This window comes from Nelumbo lutea, chromosome 7 (assembly GCF_056320005.1).
Source record: "Nelumbo lutea isolate HS-2025 chromosome 7, American lotus-T2T, whole genome shotgun sequence".
Taxonomy (NCBI): Eukaryota; Viridiplantae; Streptophyta; class Magnoliopsida; order Proteales; family Nelumbonaceae; genus Nelumbo; species Nelumbo lutea.
The window spans coordinates 22,774,945-22,789,464 of NC_142690.1; the positions used below are offsets into that span (position 1 = coordinate 22,774,945).

General features: G+C 36.2%; 2 protein-coding genes across 7 annotated transcripts; one reads left to right on the top strand and one right to left on the bottom strand.

The window, feature by feature from the left end:
• The first annotated feature begins 203 nt into the window (after positions 1-203).
• On the top strand, positions 204-5,765 carry UBC22 (ubiquitin-conjugating enzyme 22). 5 transcript variants are annotated; one of them, XM_088955767.1, is made up of 8 exons: positions 352-411; positions 2,674-2,744; positions 2,995-3,148; positions 3,313-3,457; positions 3,548-3,625; positions 3,887-3,999; positions 4,216-4,319; positions 5,027-5,765. In XM_088955767.1, the coding sequence occupies exons 3-8, from the start codon at positions 3,146-3,148 to the stop codon at positions 5,388-5,390; spliced, it is 807 nt and encodes a 268-aa protein (XP_088811893.1). In that variant the 5' UTR covers positions 352-411; positions 2,674-2,744; positions 2,995-3,145; the 3' UTR covers positions 5,391-5,765. The 5 variants fall into 5 exon arrangements, with proteins under 5 accessions (XP_088811890.1, XP_088811889.1, XP_088811891.1 ...); XM_088955764.1 differs by lacking the exon at positions 2,674-2,744 and having other exon boundaries at positions 204-514; XM_088955763.1 differs by lacking the exon at positions 2,674-2,744 and having other exon boundaries at positions 204-497.
• A 334-nt stretch (positions 5,766-6,099) lies between these two features.
• Positions 6,100-9,924, bottom strand: LOC148845643 (calmodulin-7). Of its 2 annotated transcripts, XM_088955768.1 has the most exons (3): positions 9,719-9,924; positions 7,717-8,086; positions 6,100-6,456 (listed from the first exon to the last, which is right to left on the bottom strand). In XM_088955768.1, exons 1-3 carry the CDS (start codon positions 9,792-9,794, stop codon positions 6,360-6,362), a joined length of 543 nt encoding a protein of 180 aa, XP_088811894.1. In that variant the 5' UTR covers positions 9,795-9,924; the 3' UTR covers positions 6,100-6,359. The 2 variants fall into 2 exon arrangements, with proteins under 2 accessions (XP_088811894.1, XP_088811895.1); XM_088955769.1 differs by lacking the exon at positions 6,100-6,456 and having other exon boundaries at positions 7,319-8,086.
• Between the last annotated feature and the right edge of the window lie 4,596 nt (positions 9,925-14,520).

Genomic DNA, 14,520 nt, shown 5'->3' on the forward strand with positions numbered 1-14,520 from the left:
CAACATTCATCGGAATGAGATGACCCCTATCTAAACCGGGTCCAAATTGAATCCATGAGAACTGAATGAGAATCATATCTGGACCAGGATTTACATACGGTTAGGAAGGTCCACTTCCGTGATTTGGTTGAATAAACAGGGCTATTTTCGTCATTCCAGGTAAAAGAAAAGATATTTAATATTTTCCGTGAATGACAATAATTATCGAAACATTATATATAATACACGTCAAAATTAGGAGTAGTTTCTAAATTTCTATATATTTTCTTGGTTAAATAAATTTAATTTTGATTTGATTCGATATTTATTTAATATATATCTAACGCCAATCAGGCGAGATCTCTTTCTGGATCACAACGACGAAGAAGAAGCACAACGAATCTCAATCTCGAACTCGTCTGTCCTGTTCAGGTTGGCGCTTGCTACTTTCTCTCTCTCTCTCTCTCGCTCGCTCGCTCTCGAGATCATCAAATGCAGAACCTTTCTGGGTTTAACGGGTACAACGGTCTTTGATGTGCGATCTATTTCTCTGTTGATTTGTTTGGTATTTGTTCATCTTCTCCCTCACTCCATTGATGATGCTTTTCTTGGGTTTTGATTCTTCTCTTTTATCTTCTTGAGTTGTAGATTCTTTGTTTCGGAAGGGGGATTTAGGGTTTAATTTTTTAGAATATTTTATTTTTATTTTCTTCTATTTTAATGTTTTTGTGATGAAAAAGATCAAACTTAGCATGCAATTTTTTTTTTTTTTTTTGCATTCCTTGATGTAAGATTTTTCGGACTTGGTTGATAGTTTCTGGATTAGAAATAAAAGTGGTGTCGTGCTCTTGTTTGGTTTGGAAAGATCTGGTCTTGTTTAATGTTGTGCTTGTTTTGAAGAACGATTAAGTGAACAAAAAAAAAAAAACAGTTTGATCTGTTTTCGTTGATTTGATATCTATTCTTACTTGTGTAGTCAATGTTGCTGATTTGATTGGATTATGTCTTGACAAAATAATAAGTATTGATATTTTTAGCTCATTAAAATGAATTTGTACTGATTACCTACCCGTAATAATGGATCGACGTTGGTTTCTGATTCTGTTACTTGACTTTACTCTATGCCCCTCATCTTTTATTGTTGCCTTTGTACTTTTGGATTGAAAATTTTATCTTGGAAGATAAAATATAGTGATACCCATCTCGGATTTGGAATTGTCGTCCTCATTGAAGACTTCTGATATGACTTTCTTGAATCATTTTGATGATTGAGTGTTTTGAACTATTCTTTATGACAGTTAATTTGTCTGGATGTCCTAGAATGCTCTGGAGCAACATTTTTATTTATGTGCTTTCTTATGTTTTCTTAATGTTAATCCAGTTGTTTGTTATTGTTGTGCTCTTTAATATTCAAGTTTGCATCTAGAACAAACTGATATGCGGTTGACAACATGTTGGATCAGTATGCTTAGTCTAGTAGGTCTTTGTGTGTATTTAACTGCGCATTGTGTTTGACTTTCATATTCACTGAAGCCTTTTTCTAGTATTCTGGGATTGTGGCATCCATTTTCTGATATGATGACCATTCTTCCAAAACCTCACAATATTTTTAGGATCTTTAGGGAATGCTCTTGAATTCCTAAATTTTGTCCATCATTCCTTGGAAATTTGGACCTTTGGAAGAAGAATTTAGTTTGCTCAGTTTTTCCATCATCTGAACTGTATGAATTAAGCATGCAGTTTAGATTATTTTTTTATCTAAGTTTTTGGAAGCAAGGTTTTAAAAGGCTACAAGCGTAATTGGGGCATAATGGCATCCTAAAAGGTGAGGTGTAAGACTAAAAAATTAAGAAAAAAAATAAAGTTTAAAAATAAAAGTTGATTTATTGAGTTTATATAAATGATAGAAAGTACAAATATCCATAAAATATGAGTTTGTAAGCAATAAATTCTAGGCTTTTAGTGTTCAACAAAATAAAAACTAATTAGCTAATAATATAAGATTTTTTATATTTCAAATTTCAAAATTCAAAGTCCTCAAATTATTCAAGTGACCAGTCATAATGTTTTTAGATGAGCTAATAATCTTCAAAATTGTTTTCACTAATTGGATCATATGATGATTTATCCATATAAATTGATGATTTCTGGTCATCCATATATTTGATCCATACAAAAAAAAAAAAAAAAAAAAAAGAAAAGAAACCCACTAGGAAGAGAAATGAGAAAAATAACAAACTTGGGGTGCTAGATTTATGGGTTACCAAAAGTTCTTCTTGGCCCTTCTTGCATTGAACTTCCTTAAAACATTAATAGAAATTAAGAACTTGATTTTCCTTATAGGTTTTTAATTTTATCCTTTTTTATTTGGCCCATGATTACTAAAGTGGCCCTCTCATATACTCAATAGGCATTGGTTCTTGAGGCTTATTGCCTTTCTATAACTCAAGATGTGCCTCACACCTCACACCTTGAGGCTAGATGCATATGCCTCTTCTGACAGGGCCTAAGCCTCATTCAAAATTATGAGGCTTAAGCCTAAACCTGAGCACCTCGCCTCAAGGCATATATGCATTAAGTCTTTCAAAACCATGTTTGGAAGCCTTTTGCTACTCAAGAATTTGCTGCTGTTTTTCTTTTTTTGATCCAAGGAAACACTATTTGTCTTTTTAACAACTGAACTCGTGCTTCTAGGAACTTGTAAAACAGCAAATGTCAACTGCATGTTTGTATGTGATAGAGAATCTCTTCTCCCTACCCCTTGGGTATGTATGTCCAGCTCATGCATTAGATGCACCTAACCATCTCTATCAGTCCTAGATGCAATTTTCATATGTTAGCCTAAAAAAAGAAAATGCCATGTTTGGTTTTCAGCATAATCCAGTTTGACCTTCTCAACAATAAGTAAATGCAATCTTTTACCTGCTCCTGCATCATGTATGACTGAATAGATTCATTAACAGCTGCAATCATCCATGAAATGTTTAAATGAATGCTTATTTGAACATTTTGCAGGCCATTCTGGTATTAAAGCAGTTTGTTTCCAGTGTTTCCAACCAAATTCTCAGGAAAGTTAAAAGAAGATTCTGTTGTACTTGTGGTAGTTCCAATTGCTCATCCATACAGGGAATAGAGAGATCTTTCAACCCCCCCTAATTTTTTCATTATGGTATATTCTATCTCTGTTTGATTTTACACATTTGTAAACACTCAATAGAGCCTAAGAATATGAACCATGTCTGGTTATAAGTGTGGCCTTTCTCCCTGGGGATATATTTTATTGCTGATATCAAAACGTGTCTTTTTTCTTCCATTCGTTTTTTATTGTGGCAGGCAACTAATGAAAATCTTCCTCCTAACGTAATAAAGCAACTTGCAAAGGAATTGAAGAATCTTGATGAAACCCCACCTGAGGGCATCAAGGTAGGTGTAAACGATGATGACTTTTCAACCATATTTGCTGATATTGAAGGTCCAGGTATGTAGGGCTGTCATTGTTTTTTTCGTTTCAAGCCATATAGTTTAAAATACTATGTAGTTTTACTGAGGTGTGCCTTGACCTTTGTAGCCGGGACTCCATACGAAAATGGCATTTTCCGCATGAAGCTGATTTTATCTCATGATTTCCCACACTCCCCTCCCAAAGGTATATATATTCTTTTTCCTTATTCAAATATGAAAGGATAATCCAGTGTCTCTTCATCTTGTTTCCAGTAATGTCTTTGATCAGCATGATCCATGGGTATGGTCTCTGCTGTTTTCACTCGAATTTGTTTGTTTAACTACAATATAGGTTGAACTTCCACAAGGAAGAAATGGTGGCTTCAATTCCCTGCATCATGCTTGTTTTGGTTCAGTACATTATGCACAAGATATGAGTTCAGATTTCCAAATTGTTATTCTGCAGGTTATTTTCTGACAAAAATATTCCATCCAAATATTGCGACCAATGGTGAGATTTGTGTCAACACACTGAAAAAGGATTGGAATCCAAGTCTTGGATTGCGACATGTTCTCCTTGTAAGCTACATTTTTTATATGTTTCTCCCTTGTAGTACCAGTTCTTCCTGTGCTCTGTGCACATCTGGGTCAGAGTTTCAAAATAAGCCATCCCCCACATGCAATGTACCACATCTTTTCAAGTTCCTAAACGATTGAGTTCCAATGCTGATCGGTTTCATGAACAACCGTTGACTCATTTTGTCTGAGTTTGATGTCATTGTTAACGATAAACAGGTGGTCAGGTGTCTACTGATAGAACCATTTCCAGAATCAGCCCTGAATGAACAGGCTGGCAAGATGCTACTTGAAAATTATGAGGAGTATGCCCGGCATGCCAGGTAACTGATCTATATAATTCACATGGGGAATATATTGCATGTGGTACATTTTTCTGGTTCCCAGGGCAGACCCTACCTTGAAGAGTAGGATATATGGTCCAGACTGCCAAACCGGACCAAACCAAACTGAATTTGGTGGTTTGGTCTGTTCTGGACTTAAGAATGGTCTGGTTTTGGTTTGGGAAAATTATATTTCAGCTTACAATTTTGGTTCGGTTTTCTGAATTTCAGAAACCAGACCAAACCATAAATTGAATTATATATTAATTATGCAGGTATGTATGCTATTTGGGCTTTCTAATTGGGTTTAAGTCCAATGGAATGGCTCAAACCGTATTATAAACCAAACTGTATTTACTGGTTTGGTCTGTGATTTTCTAATTGGGTTAAGTCCAATGAAAACAGCCATGTGCATACTAGGACCCATCAGTTAGTCAGCACCTTTTTAGGACTGCTAAATGTCAAATAGATATGTAGAGTCAATTATTCACCCAATTGGCTTATATTGCACTAAGGCATAGATTATCCAACTGGCCCCCTTTGGACTTTCCAATGAAAACAACCATATAGTTTTCCTGAAGCTTCATGAGAGTGGTAGTTCCTGGTCCCACGGGGAACCGGAAACCATTCTTCTTCAATTATGAATTTATTTCATTCAGATCTGTACAAAAAATAGGTACTGATGAAAAAGTTGTCTCTGTTACCAGGCTCTACACTGGAATTCACGCAATCAAACCAAAACTCAAATCCAAGACAGGAGCCATCTCTGAGTCCACAACAGCCTTGAATGTTGACCAAACAAACACAACAATGAACATTGACCAAAAGAGCGCAGTATCCAGCACTACTACAGTGTCACTGTCTCCCTCGTTGCCTTCTTCTACGGCAGCCATCAAAGGGGTAACAACAAACGTACAGGATCAGCAAACAGTTGGTGCTTCAGAGACAAATGGAACTACTGCTGTAGGTGGATCAACAGCAGGAGTACAGAAGAAGGAATCTGGAGTGGTAAAAGTCCAGGCGGACAAGAAGAAGATGGATGCAAGAAAGAAAAGCTTGAAGAGATTATAGGAGGAATGCAAGGGAAAAAGAAAAGAAAAGAGTAAACATCTCTACAGAACTTCGTTGTGGCTGCTGACATTTTATATCCTTCGAGGAGGGGGGAGGGATATGGACGGTAACAGAAATAACATGGAAAAACAAAGTTGGAACCAGAAGGGGGGAGAGGGTTGGGTAGGGATGTGTATGTGCACTGCACTGATTGTTCTCAAAATGGGAAAATGATGATGGATGATTAGATTATGTTATAACATTAACCTTGTTCTATGTGCTATATATATATATAGAGAGAGAGAGAGAGAGACATTTTCTTTTCCTTCATTTTGGATGGCACTGATGTGTAAGATATGGCTGTCGTTAAAGCAAAAGCAGTTCATGTTGCAGTTAGGAGTTGCTCATTTTCTTTTAAACCCAGTCCCAGCCCCTTGCAGTGTTGTTTGCATCCAAGGTGCAGATCAGCCATCAAAACAAATAACTCAGAATTAGGTTCGCAGGATTGATGGTTCTCTTGTTGGGTCTTCCGGAGTCCGGTTCATTTATCATTATTAGTTTTGTTTTGACGCCAGGTGCAATAGAATCATTTCATATTGAGCTAGCTTATAATTTAAATTAGAAAGAAACGAGGTCCAATGAATAATACTAAGATTGATTTGCGGAGGTCGCACTTCATCACGTCAAAAAGTTCTTGCACATAATAATACCTTTTTCATTTAAAAGAATGTGACAAAAGCAAGCAATCCAAACTCTTCTTATTCTCGGGTTACCCGAATAATTCAGAGGCCATACATAGGTTACAGTTACAAACTTGGACGTCCTTAGCACTTAGCAGTGTTAAATTCCAGTTAACAACCAAATGCTACCCTTATTTATAATTATCATTAACCTTCTACTACTACCATTATTTTTTATTTCCCATCTAAACATACTTGGAAGGTGGGTGCACGCACATTACAGTCAAAAAAGATTAAAGCCATACTTTAATTAAAGCAGCACACAGACTGACTGGACTTTGTCCCTCTTCCGGAGCTTCTTTGGCGACGATCCAGATCCTCTCTTCTCGATCCTTCGTTTCCTTCGTCTGCATAGAAAAGGTCATTAGCTAAAAACCCCCCAAACCACGCATCAGATACCTCTGGATTAGTCAGTGCAGTGGTTGGTGTCCAATGTGGCAAAAAAGGAGTTGGAATCACAACATTGGGTCTCTTTACCTCTTTCCATTATCACGTTTCAGTATCAGATCCCTTTATATTTAAAAGGCCCACGCCCACCCAAATCAAATAGGCATCTTTTCCTTGTTCAGTACCTTTTAAAGTTTCAAGTTTTAACCCACCCCGTCCCAGCCAGCGTGGATACAAGGCAGATTGAAAGCCAAAACTCAGATAGATTCGACAAGATATACAGAAACCATTCCCTCCCTCGTATCTATCATTTCCCATTTCATATTAGAAAAAACAAAAAAAAAAAGCACCTTTTATTTGTTCTTGTATCACACTAGTCCAAAATAAGACGACAGTGAGAGCACATCTCTATAACTCAACTCCCTCACTACTCCGAGATACATCGCGTTGCTATTTACCGTTTGTTTTTTTTTTTACCATGAAAACTAGCACATGCATTGGATATGCATCAGACTAGTTCCGCTCAGCAAAATTAATACCAGTGGCCCAAACAAGCCGGCACACCTTCCCACAATGTCATGATGTAAGGGGGAGTAAGGGGAACACGAGGAGTCGTACGTTCGGTAATCTAACTACTTAAAAAGTTTAGTTTATCGGTTAGGCGCTAAGTTTATTTTGCGTACGGCCTTCGTACAATCAAATCGTACCCTTCGAACCAAGCAAAGGCAAGACGGAATAGAATCGCTAATTAGAGTTTTTGTTTGTTTATAGAGAGAAGCAAAGAAACAACGAGGGCCCTGAGCTCTACGATTACACAGACAATTAAGACGATAGTAAAAAAATAGGTTTGTAATAAAATTTCAGTCAACCAAAATGAGAGAGAATATCGGACAAACCCAATGTTTCCAGGTTCGCAGTTCAAACAAGATGAAAAACTAAGATTTCAAACTACTAGGAACAGGAGTGAGAAAGAAAACAAGCCGAGATGAGAAGAAAAAAAAAAGCACAATTACACAACTGACATAAGCAGAGGGAGTGAGAGAAAACCAACACTGAACCGCAGAAGCTAGCACCCATCGTCCTCTGGTATTTTTTCCTTTCTAGAGCTATTTCTAAAAGGAAAATAGTTATCGCATTATACTTATCTTCTCGGTTCCCCTTTTTTTGTTTTTTTTTTTTTCAATTTTCTTTCTTATGGTTATGGTGGCGAAGGTCCTCACTTGGCCATCATGACCTTCACAAACTCCTCGTAGTTGATCTGTCCATCACCGTCGACATCGGCCTCGCGAATCATCTCGTCAACCTCCTCGTCTGTGAGCTTTTCACCAAGGTTGGTCATGACATGGCGGAGCTCAGCTGCAGAAATGAAACCATTCTGGTCCTTGTCGAACACCCTGAAAGCCTCCTTGAGCTCCTCCTCAGAGTCGGTGTCCTTCATCTTCCGGGCCATGAGGTTGAGGAACTCAGGGAAGTCGATGGTTCCATTTCCATCAGCATCAACCTCGTTGATCATGTCCTGGAGCTCTGCCTCTGTTGGGTTCTGCCCAAGTGATCGCATCACTGTCCCCAATTCCTTGGTGGTAATGCAACCTGCAACATACGATTTTATTAGACATTCAATTGGCAAGATAACCCATCCCTTCAACATAAGAGTGCACAACCACCATATGCACATTTGAAGCAAGTAACATAGCAGATATAATTAAATGCAAACAGAATCTCCATTTGGGGGATTTATCTAGGGGAAAAATTATAAATGAGAACTCGCTGCTACTGGGTATATAATCCAGTTACCATTAAAGATGAACAAGGGATTAAACACATTATCAAAGCTAAATGATGGTATAGCTTGTGAATGGTTAGAATTTTCTACCCCATTCCTCTGCATGGCAGAAGGGTTTAATCTGGGCAACTACCATACTCCACCAGAACCCCTCAACAAACAATATGCGTACCCAACGCCCAAACCATTTGGAATCAGCTCCCAAGAATCGATCTCTGCTACTCCAGCAATGTGGGTATATATAAATTAAAATTTTCAAATCATCCTCTGCCCTTGCACAATATGGGTGCATGTGCACAAAATCCCAGCACAATTAGAAACAGAATGAGATGCAACTGCAAATATTACAAAGCATGAACCAAGCTGCCATGCCAATTTTGAAGCTTGTGACAGGAATGACACAAGAAACGGAAACAAGATAAGATAATAGCAAGCCTTCTGACTTGCTAGACCGAACATCCAGATTAACCCCCATAGCTAAACATAATGATCTCATAAGACGAATCTAAAGGAGCACCATTACCACAACAAACAAACCAATTCAGACATGACAAGATGGTACTGGATCTTTAAGGCTGAATAACAAACAGCTGGCAGGAGCATAAAATTGGATCCTAACCCATTATGAAAATAAACAGTCTAACGAGCATCCTTTTCCAGGTAGTAGGCTTCCAATTCATGCAGAACATGGTAACAGTTCTGCTTAATGCAGGTCACCCTGTTAGCGTGCTTTCCACTTTCCAGGGAAGCAAATGCACAGGTGGGCACCAAAAGCCAACCTCAACCACGAGGTTATTTTCTTTTTTCAGATACGCTGGCATGTGAAGATAACCCATCAACGAGTCTCACTTCAGAAAACAATATAGGTTAGAGCTGAATTACTTAATCATGCTTTGACAAAACAAATCAAAGCATCGAAATCCTCATGGAATCAAAGAAAGAAAAAGGGCAATCCAGCAAGATACTTAATTCAAAATAATCAAATAAGGCTGAACTAAGTGCAACCATATAATAACAGCAGGGAAGAAATAGAACCACCACCAAAATCAAGGGATGCATCTGATCGCGATCCAGACTCCGACACGATTCAAAAGCATAGTGGAATCAGTCAGCATGATCAGGAAAAACGAATACAAACAAATTGATCCGAATAATTCCTTCCAGAAACATTTCAGGATCAGCAAAAGTAATTCAAAACACAGCACAACAAGAAAAGAACGAAAAAAACCCAGTTAATCCCAAAACCCATGAAGAGCAAAGGAACCCTATGGACATTCAGGGGTTGCGAATCCGACACCCAGATCTGATAAAACCAACCAGCAGTCCAAATCATCCGAGCAAAACACGAAACCGGTAAAAGAACATCCGCAGGAATCAAGAGAAGGGAAAATAAAACAAAAAAAAAAAAAAAGAAACAGCGGAGATAGAAGGAATCTGACCGTCTCCATCCTTGTCGAACAAGCTGAAAGCCTCCTTGAACTCGGAGATCTGATCGTCTGTGAGCTGATCCGCCATGGTTTCGGTTTCGGTTTCGAGATTGAAGAGAAGAGGAGATCAAACAGGGGGAAAGAGAGAGGGGGGGGAGTCGGGGAGAGAGATCTACAAAAAAACCAGAGCGAGAGAAGACCAAATCGCTGGCTCAGCCTGTCTCCTCTCCGGACAATTAGGGTTTTATATGGGCGCAGGCATCATGGGCATCGAAAGCTCGACCTATCCGGGGAATTCACTTTCTCAAATATAAAATTGTGAAGTTACTAATTTACCCTTTCCTTTTATGAAACTGGCGCTTTTAATATATAATATTTTCCCCAATTTTTGGAATAACTGAATTTGTTACAATGACAATAATGTCCTTATGGCCTCGGCCTTTGATCCATGAGTGGTTCTATAATTATCAGCTACTAATCTTAGCTCTATTTTGATAACCATATTCTAATTTTAGGCTTTGTTTAGTTCAGAGGGACCCAATTTTTAGGTTTGAAAAAAAGGAGCGGAAGGGAGAGCAATCCGGAAGCAGATGAAGGGTGCAGCGCCCAACACTCCGGGACCGTTTCATAACAGCTGAAGTGGCTGAATTGAATGGCTTTCAGCCACTTCAGCTGTAGCATGATTCCATGAAGCTCTTCTTCTTGGCTTCTTGCAAGGTTAGTGGGCTAGGCTGGCCAGACCGATGACATTTGGGTCAACCTCGAACTCATTATGTATGTGTTTGGTTTTGTTTATGTTTTTTCATTCAACGTTTATACTTTATTTGCTTGCAAAATTAAGAAAGGTAATAATTACAACTGTTTATGACAATTAGACACCATTAGGGACCACATTAGCGTAATAGTGAAAAAATGCCTAACCGTTTGTGAAAACTTTAAAAGATAACTTCCCCAAACGGTAAGCATGCACAAAAACCGAAGTCCACTTTTGCCATTAACGATGCGTACAAAAGAGAAAAGAGAGGGGAACTGCTGAAGTGGCACCTATGTGGTAGTGTTTATTGAATAAGCACCCATAGAACCAAACACCTTGTATATTAAAGTGTTGTTTGGCAAGTCTTTTTAAAAAGTTCTTCTAATAGTCAATATGGCTAAAAGATGTATTGAGCTATTTGGAGTCTCAATTTTAAAGGCTAATACTGTTTGGAAAGTGGCTCGATCTACTAAGCTTTTAAAAACATGTTTAGAGGATGTTTATCACCAGGAAATGCTAGAAAACTTACATTTAAAACTTTCAAAAATTCAATGTTTTTGGTTTTTTGCATTTTTTTGTGCACATGTCTTCTGGTCTTACTAGCTTTTGGTTATTAAAAGAAAAAAAAATCAATTTTTAGTCTTCCAAACCTATCAAATCTCAAAAGATCACATGAAAAGACTTGCTAAATGCCACCTACAAAAGCTCATCGACTTGTCTTAACCAATGATTCATTAACCTAGATTGTTGAATTCAAGGTTCAAATTATAAATATGGTGCAACTACACATATATATCATTTTGCTTGTTTATGTTTTTATTTTTTGTAATAATATTATTTTGTTTGAAATTCACTATTTATTTGGTAATTATATCTAATTTGAATTTATTATTAAATTAAAGTAGTTAAATCAGGTTTAATTTGTAATTTAAATGTCTTTTATTTTAATTAGGAAATTAAATTGCAAAGATTGATATGGGTTTTGCACTTTTTATAGGTAGCCATATGCCCAAGGTTAGTTTAGAGTGGATTTTTTTTTATGTAAGTAGCCATGTATCTAAAATTAGAACCTTTTTTGTAAGAGTGAAATTAACAAATTTCACTTTTTTTCAAGGTGGATAGACACTTGTTTGAAGAAGAAAGCTTCTATTTGAGAATAGAGAATACCCATTTCTTAATAATGTTTCTTAAAAAAATAGAATGCCATGTGTGTGAAAGATAAACTCTCTAATCTTAGGACTTCCCTTTAATTCATAGAATGGGACCTTGTACTAATTATAGAGCAATTACACTTATATATCATTTTGTGTTTGAGATTTATTATTTATATGGTACATTTAATTTGAGTTCTTATCTAAAAAAGTAAATGAGCTTTTAATTCGTAATTGATAATTCATTTCATCTAAAAGAATGGGACACACCAATGAAAATCTTTGTAATGAATCTTTTATTTGAATTAGAAAATTGAATCAAACACATTAGTATAGGTCCCACATCATTTTAGAGTAGGAGCAATCCGTTTCTAAGATGTTTCTTGAGAAAATAAAATGCCACTTGTGTGAAGGAAAAGTTCTCTAGTGTAAAGTACATAAAGATACCCCTACGTTGGGGGGTAGTCTCACTTTAGGGCTTGAACTTTCAAATGTGTCACTTTAGTATTCCAATTTTCAGAAATATACGTATAATTCCAACTCCATTAAACTAACATTACAATCATAGGTAAAATTACAAAAACACCCATGTCCTAACTCTCATTTTTTTACTGTTCATCTTTCCCCCACCTTTGCACTTCAGATGCAAACCGGCAACGGCAAAATAACTTCACCCTAATCTGTTCATAAGGGGTAGTCTCACATTTTTAGATGCTTACTTTGCCATTGTTAGTTTGTGTCTGAAGTGCCAAAGTTAGAAGAAAGATGAACTGTGGAAAAAGAGAGTCATAATATGGGCACTTTTTGTAATTTTACCCCTCAGTAACATTTGTTTAATGGCATTGTGCTTAAATGCATATTTATGTAAATTCAAATACGAAAGTGCTACATTTGAAGGTTCAAGCTCGAAAGTGAGACCACCTTCAAAGTATAGGGTGCCAATCTACAATTTACCCATTTATCATTTTGTATGTGTTTGAGATTTACTATTTATATGATATTTAATTTTAGTTTCTTAGTTAGACTTAAATAGAAAAAGTAAATAAATTATGTTTAATGTGTATCTGACTATCTATTTCATCTAAAAGAATAGGACACACCATTGAAAGTTTTATATGAAACTTTTATTTGAATTAGGAAATTGAATCAAAACACCTTATTAATATGGCCCCATGTCTTTTGAAGTGGGTATGTTGTTTTGATAGGTAGTCACGTATTTGAAAAAGTTAACACTACTCTCTTTTTTTTTTTTTTTCTGAGAATGGGTATACATATGTTTTAAGTAAACAACTTCAATTTAGAATTGAAATAGTTTTGAGAAAAGTATTGATCCGATGAAACATTATTGAGAATCGAATGTATATACTTTGAACAATTTTTATTCAACCGTTCATCAATTTGACGCTTTTTTTTTTAAGACAATGCCATAGGTTGATTCATCAACTTCCATGGTTGAACCGCTGACCTATTAATCCCTAAGGCTGTGTTTGGAATCGGTGTAAATCAAGAATGGTGTAAAGTTTTACACCGGTTCAATTTTGTCAGCATTTGGAAAGAAAATGTAATCATTATCGACGTAAAACTCCAATTCGGTTCAATTTTGCGTATGTTTGGATGAAGTGGAGTTTTACGTCGATAGTCGATGTAAAACCTATCAAACGTGAAGTTTTACATCGATTATCAATGTAAATACTATATCAATTTTATCGATATAAAACTTTACATTATTCACCCATCGCATTTTTCAAAAAGCAACGGTCACTTTCACATAAAACATCATCGTTGTACTTTTACACCTTGAATTTGTTATTTTGTTTGTATTTATACTATATATATTTTCATTTGTACTTTTTCCAAACTTAGCCCAAAAAACAAAATTTTCAACGTTTGTTTCAAACATTGGTTTTTACAAGTTAGAATGGTCTAACCGGTCAGACCTAGTGTGCATTTTCTTTCTTTTTTTTTTTTTTCTTTCTTTTATGTTTGGTTGAGTGTGAGTGAGAGTGTGACAACATTGGTTATCAATTCTTGAACTTAGTAGTGAAGTTGAGCTAAAAAAATCAATGTCTCCACAAAGGGAAATGTGCATGCCATATGAGCATCTCAACCACTAGGCGCATGTCTCATGTACAACAACGACTGTGTGGGTCCGACCTCATCAAACATTGACTAGCCCAAATTTGATTATCAATAAGTACTTTGTGTAATGTCAGTTTTCTAGTAATATTCTTTGTCGCAATTACAATAAGTATTGATGAGCTTTTTCACCCTAAAACAACCATTTTTTTTTATTTGGCATTTTAATCTTTTTAGCTTTTATTTTAAAAATCATTTTTAATCTTTTTTTTTTCAACTCCATAGAAAGAACATGTTTGCATTCGGTGTGGATAATCACAACCCCAAATGGTAGGGTTTTTTATTTTTGGAGGGGGGGCGCGGGGAATTCCCGATTAATACCCTATATTTTGGGCTTAGTGCCACTTTGGTCCTCGAACTTTAAAATACAATAATTTAATATTTAAACTTTCAAAACATATCAATTTGGTATATATCGTTAACCAGCCGTTAAGTGACATTTGAAAAAGACACAAACATTGGTATAATATAAATCATATTGGAAATTTTGGGAGGATTCATTTAACCTCATACCCAAATATCATTCTAAAGTACATGTTTCTAGCTTTCTAAGCATGCATGGTTGAAAGGATTGAGTTGCTTTAACCATGGATTAATTTAACATTAGTTTAGATTTATTATTATTTAAAATTGAGAATGGCCTTTCGATAACAAAAAAATAAAAAAAACAATATGTACTATACTTCGAACCTTGTTTCAAAGTACGAGTGATCCACTGTTAAGTATAAACATGGTAAAGGCCTTGGCAAATGGAATTTGCTATAGTTGATTCA